Source organism: Gouania willdenowi, chromosome 15, assembly GCF_900634775.1.
Source record: "Gouania willdenowi chromosome 15, fGouWil2.1, whole genome shotgun sequence".
NCBI classification, from domain to species: domain Eukaryota; kingdom Metazoa; phylum Chordata; class Actinopteri; order Blenniiformes; family Gobiesocidae; genus Gouania; species Gouania willdenowi.
Genome location: NC_041058.1, coordinates 5,765,474 through 5,785,618, shown reverse-complemented (window position 1 = coordinate 5,785,618; position 20,145 = coordinate 5,765,474). Strand labels below are relative to the sequence as shown.

Below are 20,145 nucleotides of genomic sequence, written 5' to 3'. Positions count from 1 at the left end.
CTGGGTATTAAAATGTCTGAGAAATGTGTGAGCACTTAATATATGTATTTAAATAATATATGCTCTGTGTGAGTAATTATTGGTTTACATTATCCTATACCTTTTATAATGATACAAATGATGGCAATTGGACCAGAAACACTGCACACAACAAATCCAGGACTGTGTTCAAATTTTTTTACTAACATACTAATCAAATGAAGTCTGATGTCAAAATTAGTACATCCATATTGAATTCACATTAGATAATGTTTTATTTATAATGCACTTTACATTTAAAGCACATTTCAAAGAGCTACAATGGGTGCATAGGAATAAAAGCATGTATATATATATTTATCTTTATCCTATATCCTCTATCTATCCTTCATAATAATAATAATTATTATTATTGTTATTTCTGGCTTGTTTCTTTGTTTTTTTTTTGCACACACCAACTACCAAGTCAAATTCCTTGTGTTGTCTTAAAACTGTACTTGGCAAATAAAACATTTCTGATTCTGATTTATGAGTATGCAAGAAATACCAGGATGTTGACTACTGTATATCGCAATATTTTTTAAGTATGCACAGTGGGCACACTTGTCATACTCAACCGCCCCATGATGCATTGCCAGCAGAATGTGAAATCGTCCTGGAACGGGCTTCAAGCTAAAATATTAAACATCTCCTTTTCAAAATAAAAGCATATCTTATTGTCTTCCATTAGTTTTCTAACACTTTTGTAAATAGGGCTCTTGTTTTGAAGTTAACCGGAAGTTTTCTCAGTAGCACAATGGACGGTTTCAGAAAAACTCTGAAATGTCGGAATGAAATGTGTTTTCCGTGAGTTTTACGGATGAAATGAGCACATATTGATTTTCTACTTGGTCACTTTCTCACTTAAAATGTTTCCAGAACTTTCAAAGGTGGAGAATCAACAGAGATATTTAGCCTTAGTATGCTTCAGGTTTTTGTCTTTGTAGGTTCCAAATGCATCTTGGGAAACTTGGAAGTATACTTCAGTGGGAACGGTCATCATCCTAACCACACTTATAGTATAGAGTGGACCATACTATATAGCACAAACTCAATAAGTATATACTGAGTGTGCCATTTCCAACACAGCCCGGACGAGCACTTTTAGCTCTGAAGAGAAAATAAAGGACAGATGGCAGGCAGAGGGAATGAGAGACACCGGAAAAACAAGAGTAATGGAAGCCACGAGAGAGCCGATGAGAGATGGATGATGATGATGATGGGGGGAGAGAGAGGAAGGGAGTTAATGATTGGAATTTATCCAAAACTGAGTGAGTAGATATGACAGGAGCACAAGGATGGGGACGTCAAAGAGGATCTTATGAGGGATAAAGCGATTGAAGACGAAATGAATGACAAGAAAGAAATACAAGATGAGAGAAGTTGTTGGGAGAAAGGGGTATGGAAGGGAGTGGGTGAGGTCATGGGTTGACCTCGCGGTGTCCCGTGATAATTGGAATTAGCTGGTGTGGTGGGTGGCGCAGTGGTGGGAGTGGAGGAAAATACTGGCGACACGATAATCAATTTGAAGCTAGAATCGGAAACATGAACCACTGGGGGGCCGGTTACTCCTAGCAGGCCTCCAGATGGCCCAGACCCCCAACCCTTAGCGGGCCCTGTCAGAGCATACAGTGGTGTGTGTGTCTGTGTGTGTATGTGAGACGATACCATCTGCCCGGAGTGCAAGGCAAGTTCACAGGAGCACAGGAGGATGTCTACGATGGGTCACATCCGTGTGTGTGTGTGTAGAGAGGAGCGGGTACACACCGCACAGCAGGAAAGGCATTCATCTTTGAAGAGCTGACTCACACATTGTGCACCCTGCCAGTTTGTAATGGGACTAGCTTGTTGACAGGGGAAGCTGCTGTGGTTTGTCAATGTTCTGCAGCTGCTTGAAAACACAACCTGGAGCTCATGTTTGGATAAATAGAAAAGTTCTACAAAAGTGTTTCATTTTAGATGGTTGCATTGTGTGAACCATGTGTGCAACATGGTTCAAACCAACTCTCACATTCTCATGTGATGGAATACTTTAGATGGAACGCAGGTCTTGAGGTCGACTTGTGGCTGTTTTGTTTGTGTCATGGATTTCCACACAGTCTTTATTATCATTCAATGGCCAAGGTTTGATTCTTTCCAAAATGCTTGGTTGTGTCATGGCTTTACACTTTCTCTAAACCTCTTAAAGAGTAACTAAACCCAAACCCAGAGGTTTTGGCTGATGTGTGTCGAGGCTGGAAATTCAAAAAAAATGCCTTGATTATGGGCGGGGCTCTTGGAGCAGATAAGACACACCGAGGCTGTGCACTACAAACTCAATGAGAATATATTGTGTACTATATACTACAAGTATGACTAGGATGATGACTGTTCTCACTGAAGTATACTTCCAAGTTAACCAAGATGCATTTATAACCCACAACAACAACAACCTGAATCACACTGAGGCTAAATATAATATCAACATGTGCTCATTTCTTCTATAAAACTCACGGAAACACATTTCATGCCGACATTTTGTAGATTTTCGTGCTACTGACAAAACTTCTGGTTAACCTAAAAAAAGGGCCCTATTTACAAAAGGGTTAAAAACCAATTGAAGACAAGAAAATATGCTTTTGTTTTGAAAAGGGAAAGTTTGATTTTTAGCTTGAAGACGGTTCCAGGACTATTTTACATTACGCTCGTAATGCATCATGGGGCGGTTGAGTGTGTGCCCACTGTGCATACGTCAATAATGTCTCCATATAGTATACCCCAGTATTTCTTACTCAATGTTTCCACACTGTCTGATGTGAAGGCCCTACATACTGACGTTAGTGTGAGATTTCGAACACACCCTCAGTCCACATGACAAAATCTCAGACGAATAATCTATGCTATGCTAACTAGCACCTCAATATTCACTATAGCTCTCTAGTTACAGTTCTCTCAATCCAACCCACTCGCCACAGATCACAGAGTTCACAGGTGCTAGTTTTTATAAGAGGGGCGGAGCCAACAGTCAGTTTGTGACAAGCCACCAAAACGTCAAAAAAAAAAAAAACTATTTTCAGTCAATAGCAAAAGTCAAAATGAAAGAGGGCATACACTTACATTTTACAACAAAAATTGAAATACTTTGACTAAAATGTCAAGAGTTGGACAAGTATCACTGAAAAGCACTAGTTTATACCCAATTACATTTGGTTTTCAGCTGAAAAAAATGATTTTGAGGCTTTAGTTACACTTAAACATGAATGTTTTTGAGTAGACACACAATTGAAGCTCTGACTGATGCTCTACACACAAAAACAATAGTAGCTGATTTCTTTTGTCCTGAAAATTTTCACATGACTACTTGAAGCCAATCAGCGTAGTTCATATTTGTGTAATGAAAAGATTCTAATGCTATTGCCAGATGGATTATGATAGAGGAACCCCATTTGAAACGTTCGGAATGAAGATTTCACAAATGTGAACACCCAAACTTTGCTATCACACATGTATGGAGTCATTTATTGGCTGCTTCTTTGCATCAAATCTAAAGTTCTAACTACATTCCAGCACTGTTAACTCTGTATACCATGACTCAGCTCAGGTTCAAAATACAGTTTTTCAGCTTTTATTGCTAATGTTTAGCACAGGTTAAAGCATTCTATGCAGACGTGTGGCGTTCTCTTTACTGCAATATAAAGGCAAAGGCTTGATTGGTTAAGTGGCCACACCTGAACTAATCAAACCTGACAGCTGATCCCTGACCTGTAGACATTCCGCACTGATTATCTCTCCATGCTAACCAACACACATGAAGTCAACAAGTTTAAAATCACTCCTTAGAACAGGGAGTAAACATGTTTGTCGACTTATTTTTGGTGCACAAAAAAAGGAAGCTATCAGTTCCTTACAACTGTCAATAAAAACATTAAATGAATAATGAAATGATGGTAAATGAAGTCTAACCTGAATGCAGTTATTGAGCGTATTTACTGCAACATGCACGCACGTGTTCAGCCAACTAATATTTAGTTGTGAAATTAATATTAAAACGAATCAATAAACAGAAAATTAAATTGTTTCCAGGGCTAGAATCTTGGATGATTAAAAGTCTTTAGCACTAGTCCTGATCTCTCCTGGTTACACCCGCTCATGTTACTGCTAAGTTATGAAATGCTGCTTTTGTTTTTTCCACAACATTTCCATCACTTTGTTGCCCCTACACCAACTTTTTTGGAATATGCTGATACTTTTCATGGCTAAGCAGCACCTTGCACATTTAAAATATTTATTTTTATTTTTACATATTCTGTTTTTAAATTTCCATTCGAATGCTACAAGTTTTATTATTTTTACTGTTGCTGCAAGGGCACGGAGCAAAAACCTAGAATCTTACTCTTGTGTACGTATACACTCAAATGTAACAATAAAAGAATCTTGAAATCGTCTCATTTTAAACTCCTGGTTTGTTGGTTATTCTCTGCAGTAATTAGAATCAGAAAGGATTTTATTCTCCAAGCACAGTTTAAAAACAGCATAAGGAATTTAACTACGGTACTTGGCAGTTGGTGCGAAGAACACACGCACCAACACACCGAGTCATTGCATTCTGTGTGTTTGTTTTTGTCTTTTTCCAGTTTTGTTGAAACTTTTGGTGTGAAGAAAGTTCCAAAGTAGAAGTAGATTTATAGAAAGTATTCATCTTATGGTTCTCTCCCACTGTAGGAAACATCAGCCACTGTGTCGCCAATTAACAGACCCCGAGACCAACAGCTAACAGCCCCCCTCCTTCTGTGTCTCGGTGTCCGTTTTCATCCCCCCCCCCACACACACACACACTCACTCCCTCTCCCCCTCTCTTGCCTTGATGTGCTGAATCTCATTAACACCGTTTGGCCGACACAACAACTCTCCAATCAGCTCATCGCTTCATCGACTCGCTAACACACTTTCTGCCTCTGCCCCCTACGCCCCTCCTTCACTTCTGCTGTGTGTTTGTCTGGCTGGGCTTCACCTATGTTAATTAGAGACAGAAAGAGGAATAAAAAGACATTATTTTGCTCTAAAAACAAAAAAAATTACAACAATGGGGGAAAAGTCTGTGGAAATGTTAATTAAAGGCGTATCTAGGCGAACACTAGTAATTATAAGCTACACAGACACGCGCATGCAGATGAGAACCAGCGCTGTTTGTTACGGCCTGAACTGGTTCGAATGCGTGATGCAAATAAGAACTTTACATATTGACAGTCAGGCACACACAAAATCACAATGTGTGGTGTAGAGGGTACACATTAGTTTGGGAGAGCTTCAGTCTTCTCTGTGCCTCTTTAGCACGTTAGCACGTTAGCTCTTTATCTGTGCGTTGCTGAGGGAGCGCTGCCTCCTGTGGAGTTGAATTGCTGTTGTTGTAAAACACTATGATCTCATGGTGTACTGTTTTTTTTTTTTCTTGAAAAGGTATTTTTGTGTGTAAAGATTTGGTACAACTTAACTCTAGCTCAAGGTTCTCTCACTGAATACATGGCGCTGTTATCCAGGAAATGTATTATTTGAGCCACAGTTATAGTCCTCTTAAAGATGTAAATTCTTGTTTTAATCAGAAATGAAATGGGTTAAAAATGACCAAAAACTGTGGAAAAGGAGGTGAAAAGGGTTAAAAGTGTCAATATTGGCTTGAAAGTGGCAGAAATAGGGGACGGGAGGGATGGGGTAATGTAATTTAAAAAGAAAGAACGATTAGTTTAAACTTGCAAATAATGGGCATGATAAATTGTGAATGTGGTTAAATAGGCTAAAAATAAACATGATTTATGCTTTAAAAAAAGAGGTTAAAAGTGACAATAATGGGTCAACATTAGATGGGAAAAGTGGTGAAAAGGGTCTATAAGGGGCGAAAATGTTTTGAAAATGGAAAAAATGTGCAGAAAAAAGATTTTTAAAATTTAATGAAGAGGCAGTAATGTAGCAAAAAATGCTACAAAAAATGAACAAAAATATGGCAAGAAAAGTGATGACAATGCGTTAAAATATGGCAAGCTTGATGTAGTTGCAGAAAAATGGTAAAAATAAGCAAAAATTGGATCAAATTGTTAAAAAAAAATATTCTTAATTTCTTGAAGACATCTGGCGACCCCCGCCCGGTGTCTCGTAGGCCCCAAGGTTGAGAACCCTTGCTCTATGTCATTAGCTTAGTGTTAGCTTCAGTCTTAATAACTTTTGTTTTCCGCTCTCTTCTTATCCACACGTTCAGGTGAGCCTACGGTGGCCCGGGAGAACAACTGCCTGAACGCTGCTAAGGCCTGTAACCTGAACGACACGTGTAAGAAGTACCGTTCGGCCTACATCAGCCCGTGTACCAGCCGCGTCTCCACCGCTGAAGTCTGCAACAAAAAGAAGTGCCACAAGGCTCTGCGGCAGTTCTTTGACAAGGTATGCACACACACACACGCACGAGGTATCCCATGAAAGAACCTTATTTCTGAAGGAAGGATTGATTAAACAGAGGTTCTAGCCTTGATTATGGGCGGGGCTCCGGGAGGAGTTAAGACACACCCAGTCTATACTATAAAATCTCCAAAGAACAATCAATGCTATGCTAACTAGCAACTTAATACTCACTTTTCCCCTCTAGTCACAAGTCAACTGGCCAAAGATTAGAGAGTCGACAGGTGCTAGTTTTTAGACTAAATGAGTCAAATTGAAATACTTTGACTAAAATGTTTGACAAGTCAGTCAACAACACTACTTCACACCAAATACATTTGTTTTAGGCAAGAAAAAAACATGTTTTGGTGTTTAATTACTCTTAAATTTGTTAAATGAAGTAATTTCTTGTTTTATATGTACTCATGAATATGATGTCCCTCTGGAAGGATTATCCTCACACAGCACAAAAAATGTGAACGTGATCGTCTCAGTTTTTACTCATCAGGTGTTTCTCACTGTGAAAAAACCTTGAGCTTTACATTATCTTTATTTGAGACAAGTAATTACAATTACACATTTGAAATTGAATCCATTCTTGTAATGAAGTAGTACTCAAAAGCACACCATATTCTTATCCACTTAATAATTAAAAAAACAACAAAAAGAAAATGACATTTAAGTCCCAAACTTGACTCCTATGTGTTTGCATGTCTTTGTGTAGGTTCCCCCAAAGCACAGCTACGGGATGCTGTTCTGCTCGTGTCCAATCAGTGATCAGACGGCGTGCTCTGAGCGACGGCGTCAGACCATCGTCCCCGTTTGCTCGTACGAGGAGAGGCAGAAGCCAAACTGTCTGGAGCTGCAGGGATTGTGCAAGACCAACTACATCTGCAGGTCTGAGGCTACGCTTATACAAGGGTTTCATTATGAATGACAAATTAGTTGCTTTGAAAATAAATGATTTTACATGGTTTTAGAAATGGGTAAGTTCATAAATAGTCATTCATTGATGGGAGTTTGGTTCCAGCATACTGGCTGAACAATCTTAGGCTGTGCTCCAAATGTCATACAAACGTACTAACTTATACTAAGTCTGGCGTCAAAATGAGTCCGGTATGTAGTGCGTTCACATTAGATAGTATGAAAGGATTGAGAAAGCAAGAAATACCCAGATGTATACTATATCGGGACATTTTTTAAGTATGTAGTGTACTTTTCAAAACAAAGGCATCTCTTCTCGTCTTCCATTAGTTTTTAACGCTTTTGTAAATAGGGCTCTTGTTTTAAAGGGGACATATTGTGAAAAATCTTTTTAAACACATGAGGTAACATGAGCGTCCACCAACACACAAAATATGAAATAAATCCATCCAGTTGTTTGTGGTCTGTGTAAGTCTTACAACACAGAAAATTTGAAACGGTGCAATTTTCTCTAAGTTTGTGACATCACGAGCGCAATCGGGAAATAAAATACCCTCCCCTCCGCTGGTATCTCCACCCATGGACTCCACCCCCAACCTGATGAAAGCTTTTGAGAAAGTGCTCCATTGTTTTTCCCGCTAGCGAAGGAGTGATGGCTACCGGTAAAACTAAATAGTGAATTTACCAGCCATGCCATGCCTCCACAGTTAACGTACACTGTAGTGTATGCACTCGCTCTTGTGCTTTCTAGCACATCTTGATTTTTTGTACCCGTTATATCGCCTTGTAGCGCTGATCTGACGTGTTTGTGACAATGCGACGCAGTGGTTGGACAAAACAAATTATTTTCACCTTAAATGCACTATTCCTGTAGTTAGAAGAGCAATGGAGGAGAAAAAAGTGACTTATGTTGACACTCCAGTGAGAGTTTGAATGACTCCGCTGCTGTTGCTGAGAAACACAGACCCTGAAGTGCTGAGACGGACTCACAATAACAATAGCCTCTTAAATATCCATGTGTTTTACTGTAATGTGCAGTTTTTTGGCTGAAAACAATAACAGCAGTGTGTGGATAGCAAAAAACTGATCACGCTCGTAAAAGAATGAAGCATGAAGTCAGCCTCTATAGACACGCCCACTCATAAATATGCATAAGTAGGCCACAAAACAGCCCAATTTTAGAACTGCTCAGAAAGTGACTTTTCAGAGGCTAAAACTCTGGAAAACAGGCGAGTTTGGGAAAATAAACCTCAAGTACTATGTTTTTGGGGTTCTTAGAACAAATAGAGATGGGTGAAAAATAGCATAATATGTGCCCTTTAAAAAAAAAAAAAGTAATGAAGTTTGCTATATTCATTGGACATACAATCAAACAGAAGATCAACTGTCTCTGCGTTGCGCCTGCCACTTAGCCCATTTGTCAGTTCCTGCGGATAAATTAAAGCCATGTATTTCCACCGGTTCCCTCGCCATATGTCTGCTGTGGTGTAACTGGCTGCTGTTGACAACCATCCCAATGCACTGGGCTGCGATTCACCAGACGAGTAGGATTAGGGGAGCAAACATGGAACAGTGTGTGTGTGTGTGTGTGTGTGTGTGTGTGTGCGTTTGTCTCACAGTGGGTTGAAAATCAAACGTGAGTTATTGAAATAGTTGAATGTTTAAGGTTAGCGATCAGCAGCTTCTGTCTTTCTCTGCAGTTTGCATTAAAAAGAAGTCGTTGGGGTATCTTGTCGTTTCACAAAAACTGACACTTAACATTAATCTTGTAGTTAATGACTTTTACATATGTGTGGAAAAGCTTTTAGATCCGTCCCATGAAACGCTTCAGCGTCTCTTTGGGACAACCTCCAACTTTTGGAACATCTGCATCAAATGCTTGCACCTTTGTTTCTGGGGGTTTGACGATACGATCCACGATTTGCATGTCACGATACGATATACAAGTACAAAAAGGTATGAAATACAATTTATTTCCTTTTATTAAAAACTTGTGACAACAAGTAAATGGTAATACTAATAAGTACCAATATCAAAAACAAGTGGTATGTTTATCTTGGCCTTATTATTGCCTCGTATGAATGGGTGTGAATTGAGGGGCCATAGGCACGAAATGGCATCCAAGTTTCTGTCAGTATGCGCCATTGTGACTACGTTGTAGCTTACCACCGCTATTTATATACAAGCGCTATATAAATCCAAGCCATTATTATTATTATTATTATTATTATTATTATTAATAAAGTTTTGATGTGCTTCACTGACACCTAGTGACCAGGCGCTTACATGCTATGCATATGTTAGCGCAATTAAATGCTTTTTTTGTTAAAAAACATGATTAAAAAAATATCGATTTGGACATTTTTTTGATCGGTACGATAATTGTGCAGTGAAATATTGTAATATATCACCGAATCAATTTTTTCTTACACCCTTATTGTAAATAAGGCTAAACAGGACAAATTCTAGCCTTGGTCATCCCTGTAAACCAGCCACTGTGTTCACTGAACTCCACTGAAGGCTGACATTACCAAACCTAATTCAATGTATGAGGAAAATGAAATATAACTGCATCATATTCTTTTATTTATCGTGTTTCTACCCGTATTTTATTCTTATCGTGCACAATTCTGACTCGTGTTTGGATGTTTTTGTTTTGTTTAAGGTCACGACTCGCTGATTTCTTTGTCAACTGTCAGCCGGAGCCTCGCTCGCTGTCAGGATGTCTGAAGGAGAACTACGCAGACTGCCTCCTCTCATACTCAGGCCTGATCGGTGAGTCGGAGCTGTTGGCTTCTTTGATAACATCAGCCAGCATAGATTCAATCCGTGCACAGTCAGTAATTTAAAACATTTTTTAGGAGAAAACTATGGAAAATGTGTCGGTTGGCAGACCTGGATGTTAAAGCTTTCTTCTGCCAACAATGAAATAATTACATCTAAATACTGTAGTATTTACAGCTTCCAGGATGGGTTTCATATACCTGAAGCAGGGTTGGGGTCAATTACGAATACAATTATCTATGTTCAACTACGATTGTAGTGAGCGGCTTTTTTTTACAATTACAATTATTTTTTTTCCTCCCTGAAAATCAATTACAAATACATTCTCATTTACTAAAATTCAAATACAATTACACAAAATTGCAAAGCCTGGAATAAATAACCCCAGAACACTTTACTTTCCTCTTGTGTTAGCATTTCTTATAACAAATCAGATGTGACCCGTGTCTTAAATCACCTGTAAAATACATTAAAAATATTATTCCACCATCTAATTTGTTTTTTCATCTCTTGGTTAGCTTGTTAAACTCCCTTATCCATAAAATAATTGGTTTTTAATATTTTTGGTTTGGGTATCAGAGCCATTTTTCTAGGTATACCCCTTGATTTCATTTTCATATATATATATATATATATATATGGTAAAATAATCCTCAAGAGAACCAACATGTTGTGGGTGAAGTTGATATACATAGGTGTAAACCATAGAACGGCAATGAACTTCAAATTTAATTATAAATGACAGTTTTTATAGAATTTCCAACCAATTACAATTACAAAGTCAATTATCTGAACTCAATTACATTTAAATTATGGTTATAATATAATTTCAGTTACAATCAAATCATAATTGTAATTAATTATCATTTACGCAAAATATATATATATATATATATATATATATTATTTTTTTTATTATTTATTACGCAATTACAATATAATCAACCCCAACCTGGAGCTTCTATTTTATGCTTTTAAAATACGTTTTCAACCTTTTTGCATTTTTAAGATATTTACTCAGGCCATCCAAACTCTTTTTCCACTGAAATAAATATCCCCTTAAAATGGCAACAAATAGATTCATGTCAAAACTCATTTCTTGTAAAAGTTTCCAGGATTCTGACATTACCAACAGCAATGTAAACAGTTTGTAAACTAATAAGACAAATTTGGCCCAAAGAGAACCCTTGGGTTTCTTTTAGTTAGATCTCCAGTCCAAGTTTAATTAGACCTACAGTTCAACCTTGTGTCCTCGCACACAAAATTAATCCTGCAACAAAAAAAAAAAAAAAAAACTTGAGTGCAGCCAGCACTGGGGAAAATCCATTTGAGAGGGTAAGAAATCACTGAGTGGAGCTATTTCTTTCCTTTTTCCCCCTCTCCAGTTTCTCTGCATTACACTGTAGTGTGTACCAACTCCACCACAATAAAAACATGCCCGTATATCAAAAACAGCACAAGGAACTGATACTGTATGTTTGATGTATTTGCCTATTTGCAATCATTCTACAGTAGTTTCAATCCCTTTCTTCCCTCTTCGTCATCATTACACAGATGTTTGAAATAATCCACTTCTTCGCCCTCTACAGGCACCGTGATGACCCCCAACTACCTGCGCCAGCCCAGAATCAGCGTCTCCCCGTACTGTGACTGCAGCAACAGTGGCAACAACAAGGACGAGTGTGACAAGTTCACTGAGTTTTTCACAGAGAACACCTGCCTCCGTAAGTCTGAGTCAAACATTACCAGCAATGCTCTGATACAGTGCTATTCACTTTTTTTGCTCCTTACTTTTGAATCCAAGTACCCCCTTATATCCAACTATGAGTGATGGAATGAACGAGTGATAACACACATTATAAAGAATCTAATTTTGTAAATTAGTGAAATGAAACACTATTTAGTGCCACCTAAATATATTTATTTCTATAGTTTGTATCATTTACGGTCATCTCCCTCCTGATGTGAAACCAAGACTGACCTTGTATTTTCAGTTCATCTTCTATCATCATTTGGTGTGTTTTTGGTGTCATTTTGTGTGGTTTGTTGTTGTCTGTTCTTTTTATCATTCATTATATTTTTGTCTTATTTAAATTATTCTATCTCACTGTGTGTGTTTTTGGTGTCGTTTGGTTGTTTCTTTTGTTGTTTTGTATGTTTTTCTATTATTTTTGTGCATTTTGCAGTTATCTTGTGTATATTTCTCTTATTTAGTGTGTCTTTGTTGTCATTTTGTGTTGCGGGTAATGGTAAGTATTTTGTTGTTGTTCGTCTCTTCTTTTTATTATTCAGTATTTTCTCTTATTTTGTGTGTTTTTGTTGTCGTTTTGTGAGTTGCTGGAATTATGTAGTATAATTATAATTTTTAACTAAAAATGTACATTATTATGATTTTAATACTTTCATTTGTTATTTTTCCGCTCTCTCTCAAGTACCCCCCGCAGATGTTTCCTCACCAATATCTGGTCAGGATTCTGTGTATGTAGCCATTACAGCTTCTATCTATAGTGTATTCATATGATACAGTATGTGCCCTCCGGTAGAGAGACTGAATATGTATTCACATGCACAACCCCAGGCCCTAGGAGGTAAATATTCCGGGAATAGATGGGAGACATTGCAGAGCCGGATAGAATAGATGCTGCAACTTGCTCTTAACTTTACTTTTGCTGCAAGGCAAGAGAAGCTGTGGTGGGGTGGGTTCAGAAAACTGTCAATGTTAGATTGAAGGAGGTTACAGAAGAATGACAGATACAACTCATTCTGCATTGATACGTGCACGAATATTATATTTTAGTGATTTCTATAGTTATAACTCAGCAGCTGATGTTGGATTCTGTCATTATCCAACACATAACCTCGCTGCTGTCTGTGTTATTTGCTACAGTCTGCACTTTAAAGGTCATCAAATATTAGAATAACTTTATTCTGTTCTGTTATTGTTGTTGTCCAGCATTAAATATAAAATATCCTTTGACCATGTCTAGTTAAGGGCAAAAAAATAAATAAAAAAAAGCCCTGCTCAAATGAATGAATTCATAACAAACAAATATGTGCTATATTTCTGAATTTATATTTGTTAATAAAAGGAAAATAGACTTTTACATTGAGATGAGACAACCCAATTTCTATAGTATACATTTTAAACTAAAAATACAGCTTTTATTTTCCAGCGCCACAAAGTGTGGAAGGAGGTGGACAGCTTTCAGAAACAGTTTAAGATAGGATAACCAAAGTTGGTGTATGGCTTTAGAGTATCAATACCATGATGAAGTTCGAAAATGAGAAGTGCAACAAGAGTTATTGCCCTTGTTTAATTTTTTGGACTTTGTTCGAGGCATCTTCAAAGGGGACCGCTTTTCTTAGAATTGTTTAAGATAGGATAACCAAATTTGATGTGTGGCTTCAGGGTATCAATACCTTGATGGAGTTCGAAAATGAGAAGCGTGCAATTATTTTTTCTGGAGTTATTGCCTATGTGCCTTTTTTTTTTTTTTAAACTCTATTCAAGGTATCTTTCTTAGAAACTGTTTTAGTTTTGGTAATTTTATATTCTGATGTGATAATATTTTCTTATGTATACAGTACATGTAACTTCTTAGATTTAGGATATTTAGGAAAAGGTTGCGAGTAATGAGAACCAATCTGGTGGGGGATGTTGATGACTGTGTCTTCTTGTTAGTATTTGTATGAATTCATGGGTTAGTAGGGGTGTTCACTCTAGATACGATATGAAATACGATATAGGGCTCACGATACAAAATACTCACAATATAATATAAAAAATAAAAAAAAGAACAAAAAAAATCCTACTGAAGAGTAACAAATGTGTAACAAATCTTTGTTGATGAAAACCAATTTGACTGCAAAAGTTGGAGACAGAGTGTGGGAGAATAAAAACAAATTTCTCAATGTAAAAGTAGTTAAGGGCAAAAAAATTAATTCTGCTCATCAAATTGCAAAATGTATTAATTCATGGTAATTAACAGAAAAATAGATATTTTCTATTTTATTGAATTATAAAGACATATTTCAGACAGAATTCGCTCTGTTGCATAAATTATGAGAACAATTATGCTTAGCTATTATTTACAAGGAGATATGTTTTGCTATTCTATATCTGAGATGAGACAAGGATACATCCCAATTTCTATGCTATACATTGTAAACTATAAATGCAGCTTTTAAAATGTTGACATTTGCATGGATTTATGAGTTAGTGTACTATATTAACTTTTATTAAGCATTTATTAATTTGTAACTATATATTTGTGTTTGTGAACAGTGGGAAAAGATATCATTAAAATGTTTACATGCAAGTTTGAACCTTGAAAGGATATCAAATGTAAAATTCTGAAAACTAATCTTGATGATCCGAAACTTTCCAAACTTTAAAAAGTTGGACTGAAATGAACCTGAGCCTGTGAATTTGGCTGGTTTTAATTCCCTTGTTTTTTCTTTTAGTCTGAACAGCATCTTTTTAACTCAATTCCTGCGTTTCGACAGTTAGCAACAGTCGATACTCTTGCCAAACACTATCGGAGGAGGAGTGATAAGTCGGTAAACATCGACTCCTGTCTATTAGCAGCCATTCAGGTGGACAGTTACCTTGTTAAAAGATCAATTAGGTGAGTTATTGATGAGGCAATTGACAACGGATTTTGTCCAGCAGGCTTTTGAATGTGTATGCGCTGGAGAAGATGCACTGCTTTGAAAATAATGAGCTCTAGTCTCTGAAAGGCAAATATGGGGCTGCTGGTGGTTCAGTGAGAGGAGGGTTTGATTCCCCTCGGTTCGCGTGACTGTTCGTAAATAAGCCAACAGCAAAAAAGATCCTCTTGTATTCTCTTCTACTAGTCGAGGTCATCAAGAAAGATCTGCTCTAGACATTTGGGACGGTCATCAGTGCAAAGTCTTGGTCTTCTTCCCTTGTTTGTTCTGCGTAGCGTCAATGCATGCATCTGACTTCTAATCATTGGTTGTAATTTTTATTGTTTGCTTTCTTTATCCAATCACAAGCATCCTATTCCCGTTTGGCACGTTCTTCATCTAACTTCTCTCGTCTTTGCCTTCCCCAGTCTTTTTTTTTGCTCTTGTTAAGCTTGCTCAGCAGTAACAGGAACTGATAACAGATCCCGACCGTTATAGCAACGGGGTCATGACTACATGACAAACGAGGGAAAGGGAAAGAGAAGAAAGACAGAATATGGACACAGAAGCAGAGCACATAAAAAATGTGAAGATCCACCCTCAATTTCATGTCTAACTCATTATTTTCCAAACTTCTTGCCCATATAGTCACATACAGTAGACCAGTCTTATGTACCTCATTCTTGTAACGCATCAAACCTTAAACATGTGAACCGAGATAAAGGCCCCCGTTCTCTGGAGAATGAGTGTTTACTCTGGAAATAATTGGGATGAAACAGTATTTAGTGTTTCCTGAAAAGATTTATTTCAAGTTTGAAACATTCCCAAGATTTTTACTTCATGATCTAATCAAGATCATTTTCATCATCACTATTATGATGGCAATTTTTAACCAAAATTACACATATTTCAAATGCTGTTATTTGTTAATGTTCCACTCTCTCTCTCAAGTACCCCCCATAGTGCCATCGCACACCCTTAGGGCAGAGCTTCTCAATTGTTTTCTGTTACGTCCCCCCCCCCCCCCCCCCCCCCAGGAAGAAGAAAATATTTTGCACCTCCCCACTCTCCACCACGACTATAAATAGTATAATTTATCTATGAAATTGTTATTAGTACACCTCTGCATAACATTGTATCTTTATTAACATTAAAGAAAACAAAAAAGAAAGAAATATAGATTAAGATTTAAAGGGCATCAATTTGCCTGAAAAAATAAATAAAATCCTTATTTGAACTAAAAACACATTCAGAATCAGTTTTATTCGCCAAGTACAGTTTAAAAACAATACAAGGAATTTATCTTGGTGGATGGTGCGAAGAACAAACCACAAACACTATAATAATGATAATGTTAATAATACATTTCAAATTAACCAGCAACGTTCAATATATAAAACACTTTAACCTCCAAAACAAAAATGAATAATACAATTTGTGCTGATTGACAAAAAATTATATCCTAACACAGAGAGTTTGTCATGTCAAAACGTACATAAGCAATAAAAAACATGCTGTCAGTTGCTTCCTCCAGCATGACAGAGACCATGTTTAATGCTGCAGGCCGTATCAGCTCCTCTGCTACCTTATATCATGAGATGCTAACAGTTGAACGCTGAAAAAACTCAAGCATCTATCAGGGTTATTTGGGGTGTAACTTCTTAAATTGACGTCCCGCTTCCGCCAGAGGGGTCCGGGTCTCACCCTCTTTCCCCCGCAGACGGCTTCGGCCACTCCACACATCTTGAACACTCGGGCTCCCCGTGGGGCTGCGCGGGCACCGTCCAGGCTGCGGCCTGGTGTCACGTACTGAGTTTACCTCTGTACTGAAATTATAAACCTAACCTTATTAAAAAAAATAAAACACGTGTTTGTTCACTTTGAAAGCGGGTTCAATGTTTATTATATATATTGTGTGTCGCGGGCTGAAAAGTTTAAGAAACCCCTGCTTATCGAGCGCACACGCGCACACACACATACACATGAGATCGCCACTGCCCCCTACAGTAGTGGATGTGCAATTACACCTTACTATATTACAGCAAACACAAAAAAGCATGTTCCCCAGGGTCACACTAATGGTACACATACCCCCATTTGAGAAACACTGTTCCAACCCATGAAATTCTTAAGTATTTTAGTTGAATATTGAACACTTTGCATCAGTGTTTAATTCTTACTCTAATCATATTTGAGGATGTTCTCCATATTATGGTATTTAGTTCAACACATTTTGATAGGGTTTTATTATTTATAATTCTTTATTAGCTTTGTAGCCGATGGTGGAGAATTTGCCTTAAACTACATTGACTTCCTTTAAACATAAATTAAAAAAAAAAAAAACACCTTGCATTTGCAGTGAGAATAAAACCTGGTCGCGAGTCACCAAGATCTACATTAAATTGTTCCATTTGGTCTCTCCTGAGAAAGCTGTCCTGCCAGGATTCTGCATTAGTTGGAATTAACTGCAAACAAAGCCTTAATATCAACACATTTGAGTGGCATGAAGAAGCTGCTAAATAATCCGCAAATGGCTGAAGAGAATAACATAGATGACACCTATAATAAGGACATGTATAAGTTAGAAGACTTACATCAGGCTGGCATTATGTAAGCAGACATCTTGTTCCAAATAACAAAAGGTTGTATATTTTATAATGCAATGACTCAAGTCTGTTTTATAATTTCTTAATGGACTCCGGTCATTCCCCCTAAAGCTTTTATATCAACAATATAAGTGTTCCCATACCAGGAACTGAAGCCAGGCTGAGATACTCCTTATTAGACCATACAAGACTTTAGTCAATGAACAAGTTGTTTCTGTAAGCTAAAAAAAAAGTTAAATTCTTTAACTTCATTACATATGCGAGTATGGATAGAATTCCAATATTAGCTACAGAGACAAACGAACCATGTAACTCGTTTTACATTCTCTACAAATATAACATAATCTGGGTCACTTTATAAATCATGTTCTTAATAACCTGCACTGACGACATGTTTATTGTATATATTGTTATATTTATTTTGTATATATATTATATTGTTATCAAGAAATTATTATTGCATGCCTTATTTTTATTTTATTTAATCTATTCTATTCTATTGTTTACTATTGCACCTGTAAGCCAAAGCAAAGTCCTTGTTGTGAATTCTGTTCATCAACAATGGCAGTAAAACATTCTGAAACTACAGACACAATCACAGACATAACAATCACCAACGTGCCAAAAAGCAGAGTAAATGGAACTAATCAGTCCATAATAAACACCTGATCTAAAGATGGCAAAAGGACTTTAGGGGTGAAGGAAGGTGCAAAGTCACCTACTGAAGTACGTTGGAAAAAAGAGAGGAATGGGAGGGAATCATTGGTTTTCATAATACAAATTAAAAAACTCTATTTCTAAACGTTAACAAGCCACAGCATTAAAGCATCAGAGCAGGGGCCACAGAAGTGAGATTTTCATCTCTGAGGGTCACGACAACAACATGTGTCAGCATTTAGAATAATTACCAATCTGAGCATTAATACAGGAAAGAGCAAAGGGTTTGTTTGTGTCTTGGAAGTGATTTTGTGTATTTTTATTGTTTTGTACATTTGTATGCCATTTTGTGTATTTTGTTTGCCAGTTAACAGTGTTTTTAGTCATTGTGCACTTCCGTTGTCGTTTTGTATATCATTTCTCCCATTCTTTGTATTTTGGTTAAATAAAGAATATTGATAAATGGATTTTGTGTATTTTTGTATATTTTTTCTGCCATTGTGTGTCATTTTTTGACAGTTAACTGTGTTTTTAATGGTTTTTATGTACTTTTTCTATATTTTTTCTCCCATTCTGTGTGTTTTGGTTTGCGTTTAGTGTGTTATTAGCACAGTTTGTGTATTTCTGTTGTTGTTTTGTGTATTTTCTATTTTAATAGTAATCTTGAGTTTGTTTTTTTTGTTTTTTTTTTGGAATTTCGTTGTTACTTTGTGCATTTTTTCTATAGTTGTGTGTGTTTTTCTGTCATTCCGTGTGTTTTTGGAGTCCCTGGAACTTTGGGGACCACAGAAAATTCTACCGAGGGCCGTCTTCCTCTTCAAGATGCATCGTGTCAATGTTAGTAAGAATAAGCTCTAGCAAACCCATTTGATCTTTTTAGTGTTGTTTTAATCTAGTGTCAACATTGTTTGTAGAACGTGTGAAAGAACTGCAGAACTGTGTATGTCTGAAGATGCTTAGTTGGGTTTAAAAAGTGGTCATGCAGCATCGGGAACGTAATTCAGTGTTAACGGGAAGAATGTGATCACGTTCAAACGATCTGTGAAGCTCAGCTTTCTTCCGACGCGCATGTGTGTATATGTGTGTGTGTGTGTGTGTTTTACATCAAAGCAATAGGAGACTATTAATAGGGCCACTAATGGACTCTTATGGTAAATAGCCACATCAGCACTCAGGTTTTTGATGGTGTGGTGAATTCATAATGGAGAGAAGTGATAACAAAGCCTGAGTAGCTTCTATCTCTTTGTCTTTAATTGTGGTTTAGAGTGATGAAAAATTGTTTTTTATTTCCACGAGGGACTGTGAGTGTGGGTCACGATGGGACTTGTTCTGCAACTGAACTGAATCTCATTACGTTTCAATCATATCGAGGAAAAAAACATGTAGATTTTTTGTGTTTCATCTCCAAAAAGAAGTTATTTGGAAGGTTCTTATTGTCAATAGAGTAAACATTTATCATCCGGTAATATTTAAATGTTTACACGATTGTATGTGTTCACTGTGAGTAGTATTAAGAATAATAAAGTGTATTTAATGTAAAGTTACATGATTGAGAATGATGAAATTCTTCTGTCTGTAGGTAATGCCATCCAGGCCTTTGGAAATGGGACGGACGTCGGGGTTTGGCCGCCCATGTCGCCAGTCCAAACGACCACTTCCTTGACCACGCCCTACCAAAGAAACCGCGAACGCAAACCCAACACCCTGGACAACCAGATTAACACCGACCCTGGCATCTACCATTTCTGTGGCAGCCTCCAGGTGAGACAACCACACACACACACGCAGCCATGTTTATAACACGTTTACCAGAGGGAGACGGCTACAAAGACACATCTCACACTTGAAGCCAACAAACCCAACAAAACTTGGGATTCAAAATAAAACAGACAACAAAAACTAAAAAAAATGACTCTGAAAATGAAGAAAAGTACATAAAAGGTCTGAAAATACATCAAAAATAAAGAAAAGTAGATAAAATGACTGAAAATAAACCAAACAACAACAGAAACCACACAAAATTACTCTGAAAATAAAGAAAAGTACATAAAATTACTGATAAAAAAAAAACAAACATCAGGGAAATTACATAAAATGACTGAAC

At 37.1% G+C, this 20,145-nt stretch overlaps 1 protein-coding gene across 3 annotated transcripts in view; it reads left to right on the top strand.

The window, feature by feature from the left end:
- gfra1a (gdnf family receptor alpha 1a) overlaps positions 1-20,145 on the top strand; it is a 112,658-nt gene that overhangs the window by 84,687 nt on the left and 7,826 nt on the right. For all 3 annotated transcript variants that reach the window (XM_028468789.1, XM_028468791.1, XM_028468788.1), the window contains 5 exons: positions 6,248-6,426; positions 7,145-7,317; positions 10,010-10,119; positions 11,718-11,852; positions 19,621-19,802. In XM_028468789.1, the coding sequence (XP_028324590.1) occupies positions 6,248-6,426; positions 7,145-7,317; positions 10,010-10,119; positions 11,718-11,852; positions 19,621-19,802 (779 nt within the window). The remainder of the gene's footprint in view (positions 1-6,247; positions 6,427-7,144; positions 7,318-10,009; positions 10,120-11,717; positions 11,853-19,620; positions 19,803-20,145) is intronic.